General features: G+C 46.0%; 1 protein-coding gene across 4 annotated transcripts in view; it reads left to right on the forward strand.

Annotated features, from left to right (window-relative positions):
- The window catches only part of aass (aminoadipate-semialdehyde synthase), a 31440-nt gene extending 19600 nt beyond the window's left edge, over positions 1-11840 (forward strand). For all 4 annotated transcript variants that reach the window (XM_042334942.1, XM_042334941.1, XM_042334943.1 and 1 more), the window contains 11 exons: positions 13-134; positions 531-660; positions 1750-1860; positions 2438-2546; positions 3109-3249; positions 4007-4174; positions 6912-7007; positions 7762-7877; positions 8588-8676; positions 10070-10246; positions 10886-11840. In XM_042334942.1, coding sequence (XP_042190876.1) covers positions 13-134; positions 531-660; positions 1750-1860; positions 2438-2546; positions 3109-3249; positions 4007-4174; positions 6912-7007; positions 7762-7877; positions 8588-8676; positions 10070-10246; positions 10886-11001 — 1375 coding nt within the window. In that variant the 3' untranslated portion in view covers positions 11002-11840. The remainder of the gene's footprint in view (positions 1-12; positions 135-530; positions 661-1749; positions 1861-2437; positions 2547-3108; positions 3250-4006; positions 4175-6911; positions 7008-7761; positions 7878-8587; positions 8677-10069; positions 10247-10885) is intronic.
- Positions 11841-11932: the final 92 nt, after the last annotated feature.

Below are 11932 nucleotides of genomic sequence, written 5' to 3' on the forward strand. Positions count from 1 at the left end.
CGGTGTTTACAGAGAATTGGCCCAGCTCGTGAACATGACTCCCAAGAGCAGGGTGCTGCTGCTTGGAGCTGGCTATGTTACTGGGCCCGTCCTGGACTACCTCACCAGGAACAGCAACATTGAGGTCACTGTGGGTAAGTGGTCAGCACCAACCATACACATGCGCTCTCTGGGATTAGTGTCTCCCTCAAGATCACCCGAAGACTGTGCCCTGGGGAGAGGGCTAACAGCTCGTCACTGAGGAGGGCTTTGATCTCCCTCCCTCTTTCTTGCTCCCTCACCCTATCTCCATCCCACTGAGGGAGATGACCTCAGTGACCTATGATCTTAGTGACCGCTTCCCTTAGGTAGATGGGGAGAGGGGATAGATCACCTAAAGCGGAAAGAAAGGCCTTAAGTCAGGCTTTAATGGTGAGGAGGGGTGGGAGGAGGTGGTGATAGTTCCAGAGAGGGCGCGGCAGGATGGCTGAAAGCTGGCTCATAAATTGCTGAGAGAATGAGAGTTGGACGTCAGTATTTGATTTCCATAGCGTCCATTGTGAAGGATGAGTTACAGAGACTGACGCAGAAATACAGCAATGCCATCCCAATTATCATGGACATAGAGAAGCAACAGGAAAAGTTATCCTCGCTGGTCGGATCACACGACCTGGTCATCAGGTGAGACTCTGGACTTTCCCACTCGATTTTAAGCCGCTTCTGTTAACATTTTCATCTACAAATACACAAGTCACTACACTTTGCTGCAAATCCTGTGAAACACTTTGCGACGTATCTGAGTGCCCTGGATCAAACGCAAGGTTTTTTTTTGTCAGCTGGGGGTCTGACACGTGTGGAAACCCATCACAGTTATCACCGTGATTAACAGTGTTCAAACCAGACTAAGAGTTTGACACATGTGTGGCACCTATACTTGGAAATTCCTGTGTCCAGAATGGCATAAGCACTCTCTCCCTAGAAAGATGCAACTTGCTTTTCTGATACGTTCAAAAGTTGATGAGATCCAAGGCTTGGGCACCCCAGAGTGAGTTTTGGGGTAACTGCTGGAGTCTAACCAGCTAAAACCACGTAGCTTGCCATTGAGAGTACCGTCTAGCAAGCTTTCCCGCTGCTTGTCTAGCTAGGACCACCCTACCTGTTAAGTCTTTGGCTTGCAGGGTTAACGGGAGCTGAGCAGGAAGAGTACCTTCCCCCAGTGACTGGACTGCCCTTCCATGTCCTGCTGATGAGCCAGGCTGGCTGTGCTGTCATCAGCAATGTCCTGGAGTACGCATTGGGGTAACTGCTGCAGTCAGGATTTCAGATCAACATTGATGAGGACAGAGGGAGAATAACTGGTTACTTTTCCCAGGAAAGATGGTTGAGGCCCCAGAATGTTTTAAAAAGCAGCTTGATGCTGTGATTGGGAGGTCAGTAGTTTGGGTGTTCTGGAGGGTTGAGATCAGATAGTCTGAAAGGCCTTCTTCATCCAAACCGATATTGTGATCTTGTGCCAGAGACTTTTACTAACATCACAAATTAGATCTCAGACTTTCTTTAACACCATGTTCAGTGTGGTGGGTGAAGGGTACGGATCATTCGCTGCAGAATTTGCTTGGAGAGTGAATTCTATTGCTGAGGGGTGTGATGGAACGATGGAGAATGATGGCATGTGGCGGTTGATCGGCCACTTGAGGAGTGACCTTCTCCAGCACAGAGCACTGCTGATGTTCTCTCTCTTGTTCTCTGATTGACTTCTGTCGTGTCAAGCTTGCTGCCTGGAGGTTTCCATCCTATGGTGATAAAGGAGTGCATCCATCACAAAGTCAACATGGTGACTGCCAGCTACCTGTCTCCAGAAATGAAGGCATTCCACCAAAGGTGAGAAACCCAAGACTACATGGATGTAGAATATCAAAGCAAAGAGGTAATGCTAAACATATATAAATCATTAGTCAGATACAGTTCGAATATTGTGTCCAACATTGGTCACCCCACTTTAGGAAAGACTACAACAACAGCAACTTGCATTTATACAGCGCCCTTCACGCGAGGCAGAGTCTCGGAGCTCTTGACAGTGGTGGAGTTTGACTCCCAATTCGGGGAGCAAGGGGGTGGGGGTGACCATAGGCATGGTCAAAGAGCAAGGTATTCAAATGCAATCTGAAGACAGGCAAAGGGAGGGAGTTCCAGAATGTTGGGAAGGGAGAGACAGACGGGAAGGGAGAGAGAGTCAAAAATAGAGAGAGAAGAGAGGGAAAGAGAGATAGGGAAGGAGAGAGAGATGGAGATGGAGAGAGAGATGAAGAGGGAGAGCAAGAGAGAGATATCAGCGGGATGGAGGGAGAGAGATGAGGATGGAGGGAGAAAGACGGAGAGTGAGGAAGAAACATAGGTACATGAACAGGGAGAGAATGATTGGATCTGGAATCTTAGATCCTGTGTGTTTTTTGTCCAGTGCACTAGAAGCTGAAGTTACTGTGGTGAACGAGATTGGTCTGGATCCAGGCATTGACCATATGTTGGCAATGAAGTGCATCGATGACGCAAGAGATCAAGGAGCTACTGTGAGTCTCAGTGTCTAAGTGTGAATTTCTCAAGCTTTAACAACTCACCGTTGGTAATGCCCTCTTACATTCACTATGTCCATTTTTGGCTCAAATCCTAAATAATTATAATAATAATAGTAATACTTGCATTTGATATAGTGCCTGTCAAGACATTTTGCAGCACTTCACCAGAGTGACTGTATTTTGTGTAAAATGTAGTGATTGTGTATTTTGTAAGTACAGTGTGGCAGCCAATTGCACACAGCGTATCCCACAAACAGCCATGGAGTGAGTGACCAATTTTATTTGCGGGATTGTTGGCCAGGACATCGGAAGAAACTCCCTTCTCTTTACCAATAATGCCAGGGATCTTTAATGTCTGCCCGAACAGGCGGATGGGACCTTGATTTAATATCTCATCCAAAGGATGGCATCTCTGACAATGCAACTCCCCTCACCCCCCCCCAGCACTGCATTAGAGTGTCAGCTTAGACAATGTGATTCAAAGTCCTGACGTAAAGCTTGAGACCACAACCTCTGACTCAGAGCCAGGCTGACACGATGCTTTCATCTCTTTCAGATCGAGTCGTACGTCTCCTTCTGCGGGGGTCTGCCTGCACCAGAATGCTCCGATAATCCACTACGTTACAAGTTTAGCTGGAGTCCGGTTGGAGCTCTGTTGAACACAATCCGCCCGGCCACCTACCTGAAAAATGGAAAGGTGTAGATCGCCAATAATTTGGTCTCGAAGTGAGGTGGTCTGGAAGCCAACACTGCCCTCTAGTGATCAGTTTTCAAGAGCTACTTTAGTTTTTGAGTCAGTGAGTTGGTGAGTTAGTGACCAAAGGGTAACAGTTTAACGTAAGACCAGATACCAAAGAGGAATTTCTTTACACACACAGTTGTTACGTGTGCACTATCCTAGCAGGACGGTGGTCGAGGCAGTCACCAGATTAGCTTTCGAGAGGGAACGAGACAGATATCTAGAGAGGAATGATCTTCATTGCTTACAGAAAACGCAGGTAAATGGATCTAAATGGTTTGCTTTACCAAAGAGCAGCGCAGAAATGATTTGCTGAATGGCTTCTTCTGAGCCGTCAATTTCTGTTCAAGTTACATAGGATCTTCCTTGTGGGAGAGGTAAGCAGGATCTCCCTGGAGCTGAACTGGCTCCAAAATAGAATAGAGATGTAGGGGAGCAAATAGAGAGGTTTAGGAGAGGGGAATTATAGGGGTGCGGGCTTGTGTGGACTATAAACTCAGGCATAGATTTGTTGGGCTAAACGGCCTATTTGTGTGCCGTAATGTTCCATGTAACTGGCTTGAAAACAGGCTGGATTTAAGGATTTACCAGATCTTGGACTCTGAATTGCTGTGGGAATAAAGATAGCATTGCCCCGGGTGCAATCTCTTCGTCTCGGTGTCTGTTCACGTGAACCATCTGCTCAGACAGTCAGGGATTTCCTTCTCACCTGCAGTTGGTGGAGATCTCAGCAGGAGGTGCTGTGCTCAATAATGCCAGCCCAATGGAATTCTTCCCTGGGTTTAATTTGGAGGGCTTTCCCAACAGAGACAGCCTGAAATACGCCGTGCCATACGGTATCGAATCGGCTCATACTTTGATAAGAGGCACCTTGAGGTACAAGGTAAGAACAATCAGTGTCTTAATAATAATATAATAATAATCCTTGTATTTGATGTAGCGCCTTATCAGGTCTTTCAGACGTCTCAAAGCGCTTCAGAATACTGTAAAGTAAATTGACTGTATATTTTGTGGGCAAAACAAGGCAGCTAATTGCGCACAGCAGTGTCCTCAAACAGTCGTGGATCCAGTCGAGGATTGAGTGACCTCATTTTTTTTTCTTATGGCAGAGATTGATCTGCCTGGAGATCAATGACAGGGTTTCTCTCACTCTTGTATTTGATAGCAAAACAGCTATGGAAATACAAGACTGAGAGAAACCCTTTCATTGTCACTTTAGCTCATCTGCGGCATTGAGTTGGTATAGATCCCGGGGCAAGAGACTTCAGAAGAAAGTTATAATAATCCTTGAATTTGATACCACATCGACGATAGGTCACAAAGCACTTGGCAGCATTTATTGTAAAGTGTAGTGTTTATGTATTTGCAGACCTGGGATTCCTGAGAGTTTCTATTTCTATATTCCAAATAATCCTGAATCGCTGACCCAAAGCTTTCTTCAGTCCTGACTGGATACAGGAACACACTGCAGACACTAAGCATCTCATTCAACTGCTCCTCTAACACCCTCTCATCCTGAAAATTAGTCTCTCACATAAGCACATCATCAACTGTAAAGGCTGGGAATGAATAGATACTTCCCAAGTGGCTTGTGTAATAAACATTGGTTGCTGTAAGTTAAGTCCAGTCAGGCCAGGGTAAACCATTGCTGTAGCTACAACAGCAACATGCATTTATGTAGCTCCCCACCACCCCCACGCAAGATAGCAATCCAGAGCTCTTGACAGTGGAGGAACATGACGCTGAGCCGGAGGTAGGTGACCTTAGGCACGGTCGAAGAGGAAGGTCTTCAGGCACGTTCTGAAGATGGGGAAGGAAGGGAGCAAGTAGGAGGAATTGAGGAAGAGTGTTCAGAGTTTCAGGGCGTAATGGCTGAGAGCGTTACAATACTTGGTTAAAGGAAGATTTCAACCAGATTCATTCAGCATGATGATGCATTCCCCAAACTAAATATTCATGTTAGTAATTCTTACATGTATTCAGTGCTAATAACATCCATACTTATCAAAGCACTTCAAAGGGAATTGCTGTCTTGACAGAAGTGACTGGGTGTTTTACAGGTGAATGTTGCAGCCAATTGGCACACAGCAATGTCCCACAAATAGCCATCAAGTAAGTGACTGGTTATATCTGAGGGATTGTTGGCCAGAAACCCCATTCTCTTTGAGACAAAAGTGCAGGCAGACTCTCCAGTGCAGTGCTGGGGCAGCACTGACCTTGTGTATCCGTTAGATGATGAACTGAGGTATCGTTTGTGCCTCTTCAAGTGGAATTTAAAGATCCCACACTATTCTCTCTCCTAGTGTCCTAGCCAACAATCCCCAGATAAAATGGTGCGGTGATGGGGTAAACAAAGCGCCAGATGTTCTGAAGGGACTAGATCAGATGGGCCGAAGGACCTTCTTCATCCAGACTGTGCTGATTCATTTCCCGAAAACATTCATCCTGTGACCTGATTATTCTCTTTATGTTTGCATAGTGTTGATGGTGGAGATTGTTCCTTGCTGCAGACAGAGATGTCATAGAGCTTCACAAAATACAATGCTAACTGAATTGACTGTATATTTTGTGGGCGAAACGTGGCAGCCAATTGCGCACATCAATTGGAGTCCTGTAGCTCAATGGTTAAAGCACTCGGCTCACAAGTGAGAGACCTGGTTTGATTCCCAGCAGGGCGAAACCTTGGGCAAGTTTGCTTACTCCACATGCCTGATAAAAATCCCTCAAGAAAAAATAAAGTAAAATAATAATTTGCTCACTCAATCCACAGTTGTTTGTGGGACATTGCTGTACGCAATTGGTTACCGTGTTTTGCCCACAAATATACAGTCAATTCATTTTACTGTATATTCTGTGAAGCTCTTTGAGACGTCTAGAAGACATGAAAAGCGCTATATCAAATGCAAAGAGTATTATTATTATCAATGTCCCACAAACAGTCGTGGAATGTGTCACAAAATTATATATGTATATATTTATTTTCTGAAGGGATTATTACCCCCAGAAAGCGATCCATGAATCAACTAACAAGCGGGTTCCTACTTACTGCTAAGTAAACAGAAAGATGTGGTGTAAGCAATCTTGCTATCTTGCTTAAGATTTCACCCTGCCTGGAAAATGAACTCAGGTCCTTTCACTTGCGAGGCAAGTGCTCCAGCCACGATGCTACAGTACTCCACAAGGAGTTGTGTAATAGGCCTGTATTCCTTTGCCGAGTTACATTTTTTCTGCTCTGAGGAGGATAAACTGGCCAGCCTTGGCTATGTCAGGCAAAACTGGAAGATTACAGTGCATTTGAGGAATTGGCTTTTGTGTGTTACAACGAAAGATTTAGTGTTTACTATCTCCCAGATGCACTGCTTTATCCCTTCTTTGTAATGTTTGACTCTGCCAAGAGCCAATCACCAGTCCTATGAGAGATCATCCAATGGTTAAACTCTTTGATCCCAGCTTGGTGGTTGAGCAACGGCACCTGGTTTACATAGTGTGTCTTGTCGATAATGGAGTGTATGACTACACAACAACCTCCCCCGCCTCACACTGCCCCACCACATCACATTGTAGTTGTTGATGATGATGTTGCTGTTGTTGTAATGAGCGCCATTCTGTTTCTCTTTCAGGGCTATTCAAACGCTATCCAAGGATTGCAGAAAGTGGGGCTGATTAATACTGAACCCTGCTCACTGCTCAGCCCAGAAGCTCCTGCTGTCACGTGGGTGTGTATCCTCGGCTTGTGATCTGCTCTGAGAAGCTTATTTGGGGGAGGGCAGTGGTGGGGAGGGAGGGGTTTGACAGCAGTGAGCAGGGTTGGGGGAGGGTTAGATTGCCAGAGTGGAATGAAATGTCAGGATCTAGTTCATTTGTGGTGGTCTCTAGTCTGGTTCCTCAGCCAGGCAGGCCCACAGTACTCTAGGGTACTGCTGATGATAGCCCAGGCGCTGGCTCATCGGCAGTTCTTTGGAAGGACAGACTAATCACTGGAGGCAGAACCTCTTCCCTCTCAGCTCCCATTAACCCTGCAAGCCAAAGCCCTAACGGATAGGGTGATCCAAGTAGGATAAGCTTGGGAAAGCTTGCCAAACAGTGTTCTCATGCTGGGGTCCCTTCGCCTTGACTCTCGACAGGCTGTACCTAATATTCTCTGGAATTAGGTAAGCAGGGTGCATCCCTCCAGGGAGAGAGTGTGCATTCCATTCCAAACACGGGAAAATTTCCATGTGTAGGTGGCAAACATATGTTGGATACTTGTTTGGATACTCTTAAGCAAGGTGATGGGTTTCCGCATGTGTTCGACACCCGGCTGATCACGGTGATGGGTTTCATGTATGTCAAACACCCAGCTGATCACGATGATGGGTTTCCGTGTGTGTCAGACACCTGGCTGATCACGGTGATGGGTTTCCAAATGTCAGACAAACGAAAATGCTCCAACCTAGTGAATCCCATAACTGGGCTTTTGTGTTTCCCCAGAGAGAGCTTCTATGTAACCTGGTAGGAATCGCACCAAGCTCCAGTGTGATTAGTCTAAAAGAAGTGGTCTTCAATATAATCGGGAAGGATGAAAGCCAGATGGAGACTCTTTCATGGTGAGTGCCTCATCACTGTCTTCTCAAAGCTCCCTCGTCACCAAACAAGATATGATCCACAACTTATTATAGTCATAATAATCCTCCCTTTCACTCCGGGCGGCTGAACATCCAAACGCCTCAAAGCGCTTCACACAAGATTGCCCCTAAGTGTAGTGACTGTGTTCTGTAGGCAAACACAGCAGCCCACAAACAGCCATATAATACTGTATAACAATCCTTACCTACCATACAGTAATTATCACATCATCGAGACGTTTCACAGGATACACGGTAAAGCGTAATGATTGTGTATTTTTGTGGATGAATCACATGCCATCAATTTGTGCATAGAAACAAACGTCCCACAAACATCCATGAAGTGAGTGACCAATTTTATCTGGGAGATTGTCAGCCAGGACACAGAGAGAGAAACTCCCATTTTTTTTCAAATAGGGCCATGGGATCTTTAACATCCATTTGAACAGGCACAGATAGGGCCTCGGTTTATCGTCTCATCTGAAGGACGGCGCCTCTAATAATGTAGCGCTTCCCATGAATTGGAGCATGAGCCTGGATTGTGAGCTCCATGTGGGGTCTTGGAACACACAACCTTCTGACTTGGAGACGAGAGCGTGAGCCAGGCTGGTTGAAGTTGTGGATAGGGCTTGACTAGGCTGTGACTCGTTGGTGTCTCGTCACTCAGTGCAGTTTGTTTGTTCCCAATAAAGGCTGGGGCTCTTCGGAGATGAATCCGCCCCCAAAGCACAGTCACTCCTTCATTCTCTCGCTCAACACATGGAGAGCAAAATGGCCTATGGTAAGACACCAACGTGCACCTGTAAAGTGACCATACAGGAGACACCCTGTATGGACTGGTCAGGAGAGGAGACTGGAGAAAAGCGCTAATAAACAAACAAACAAACGGAATGAAATTCGCACGCAGCAACATCCCACAAACAACCATGAAGTGAACGATCAATTTAATTCGGGGGATTATCGGCCAGGAGAAAAATTCTCTCCACTTTTCCAATAGTGACATGGGATCAAAATCTTTCCATTTTATACAGCGTCTTATCTCGTTGTCGAGATGTCTCAAAGAGCTTCAAAGGATACGCTGAAGTGTAGTGATTGTGGAGTAGGCCAGTGCTCACCGAGCAGAGAGCGCAGTTGTTAAAGCAGGTCAAAGCCCAAGTTGTGAGCCTGAGCCTCACTGTTTTCCCTCATTCTCAGTTTGTATGGACGCCGCATGCGTTCCTGCTAACTCCAAGTTCCTTAGCACGCTTGTTCCTTACTCAGCTTTCAAGGAGTCAGCATAATTCAGTGAGCATTAAGCAGATTAATGTCTCAGCAGATGGAATTCATTATAATTTATAACCCTGTTGCTCTGACCTGTCCCTTTGACCAGCACGTTGCGTGTCATTCCCTTGAATGCTAGTTGCCAGTTATCATGCAAATTTTCATTTGGAAAGTCAGCTAAATATAGCAAAACTTGCATTTATATAACGCCCTTCTCTCCCAGCGCACCAAGACATTATCCTGCATGAGGGGTGCTGTATAAATGCAGTAATAACGTGCTTTAATTTGAAACATTAATGCTTGCACTTGTTACAAACTCCAGGGGTGTGTGGAAAGGGCAGGTTAATGGGACTGAAAGGATGGTTCTTTAAAAAAGCAGCACAGACTCGATGGGCTTTCTACTGTGCTGTACGTTTCTCTGGTTCTGTTATTATGTGTTGAAACGTCTCAAAGTGTTTCACGGTGGTTTCTGTAAAGTGCAGTGACTGCATTTGCCACCAGCCATTTTGCGCATAGCAGTGGAGCAAGTGATTGATGTTACCTGGGGGATTGTCGGCCAGGACACCGGGAGAGAGAAACTTCCTTCTCTTTTCCAATAGCGTTGCAGGATCCTTAATGTCCACCTGAACAAGCACAGACGGGACCTCAGTTTAACTTCTCATCCGAAGGATGGCATCCCCAACAATGCAGCGCTCTCTCAGCACTGCACTGGAGTGTTAGCCTCGATTGTGAGCTCAAATTCCCCAACGTTTTGATTCAGACATGAGAATGTGAGAGAGTGAGCTAGGCTGAGATCATAGTTAAGCACATTAAATGTTTGGCGGATATTATGATGGACAGTGGACAACACTGAGTGGTGACTGGTGACCAGTGGCTGGTGGTGTGGGCACTAACCTGTGTTGATCTTCCTTCAGCCCCTGGTGAACGAGACCTGATTGTCATGAGGAATGATGTTGGGATCAGACACCCTTCTGGCCAGCTGGAGATCAAGCACTACAGCCTGGTGGTTTACGGGGACCCAGCTGGCTTCTCGGCAATGGCTAAGACCGTGGGCTTGCCGTGTGCCATTGGTGCCGAGTTGCTTCTGGACGGTAAATACTCCAATCCATTACTCCATTTACCTAGTGTGCTCTCGAAGGGCAAGCTGTGTGGTTTTAGTTAGACTCCAGCGGCTACCACAACACACGCTCTGAGGTCCCCAAGCCTTGGCTCTCTCTATGACCCTGTGTGTGTGAGTGTATATGTAGGTGTAGCTGTGTATGCGTGTATGTGTGTCTCGCGCTCTCTGACTCTCTGTGCCTGTGTATATACATATGTGTGTGTCTCTCCCTCTCTATGCCTGTGTATATGTGTGTGTCCATATGTCCGTGTCCATATGTGTTTCTATGACTCTGCTGTGTATGTGTGCATATCTTTCTCTCTGTATGACTCTCTGTGCCTGTATGTGTGGGTGTACCTCTCTCTCCACCTGGGTTACGGTGGTCCTATCTGAACAAGCACGATAAGCTTGCCAAACAGTGCACCTTGTGTTATTTTAGCTGGTTAAACTCCAGCAGTTATTTTAATGGACACCCTGGGCTACCTCTGCAAACCCACCCATGGCCACTTCCCCTCTCCCACGCTCAGTGCCACCCGTCTCCCCAAAACGCTCATAGGCGCTCCCCAATATGACGGGCGCTGTGTAAATACAGATTGTGCTTTGCTGTGATTGAATTGTTGGGTGTTGACAGGTGAAATCCAGACGAAAGGAATGGTGGTTCCATTGACACGAGACATCTACCAGCCGGTGCTGGACCGTATCAAGTTTGAGGGCATTTCCTACACCACAAGCAGTACTTTTTGCTAAAGACAATGGTGATGTGAAGACCACATCTTGCCAGACCTTACTGATGTTTTTCTGGAGAGCTGAAGTCTTGTAGGGGTGGGGTGGTCTTCTCAATGTATCTGAAGCCTGTCATTGCTACTGTAACCATGTGCGTAAATGCTCCAGCAGTCCTGCAACCACCTTCATTCATTCTGATTTTGAAACTGATTCCTGTTTAATCTTAATTAGTCAATTAATTAATCTAAACCAAAGCAAGCATTATTGAAATTATATTATTATAATTATAACCCTTGCTATCAGTACAGCATCTTTCATGTCGGGAGGACTTCTCAAAACTCTTCACAGGATTCATAGTGGGGCAACTATGTGTTTTGTGCAGGCGAATGCAGCAGTTTTGTGCACAGCAAAGTCCTGTATTATTTGGGGGAGGGGTGCAGGGAGGTTGTGAGTTAGGATGAAACCAGGGATGGCAGGAAGGGCGAGGGGGTTTGTCTGTTCCCCTCTTCTGGGAAATGCTCTACACTGTCCAGCGCCTTGGGACGTCCTCTCGACGTAAAAGCCGCTATACAAATGTAATCTTCTTGTTGTTGTTGCGAGCTCACCAGCGAGTGGTGGGGTAAAGCTGGGCAGTGCTTCACAGTCCGATTGAGTCACAGAACAGTCACTTCTCTCTACAGCGAAGCGCTTCGAGACGGTCTCCAGGTGTGAAAGATGCTGTATCAAATGTAAAGATTATGATTTTTATTATTATGATTATGACTGACTGACTTCTTGTGACATCAAAGCATCCACAGCCATGTGTAACTGTGTTTAATACTATTTGTCTTTTCCATTCAAGAAATAAAAGGAAATGGTAATAACAGTTGTTGTGCATTGTGAGAAAAAATAGCCAAATTTGCTTGGTTTGCCAATTGTTTTGTTGACAGTTTTGAGAAGCGTACATGCTGGGGGC

The sequence above is a fragment of the Callorhinchus milii genome, unplaced genomic scaffold, assembly GCF_018977255.1.
Source record: "Callorhinchus milii isolate IMCB2004 unplaced genomic scaffold, IMCB_Cmil_1.0 Scaffold5, whole genome shotgun sequence".
Taxonomy (NCBI): Eukaryota; Metazoa; Chordata; class Chondrichthyes; order Chimaeriformes; family Callorhinchidae; genus Callorhinchus; species Callorhinchus milii.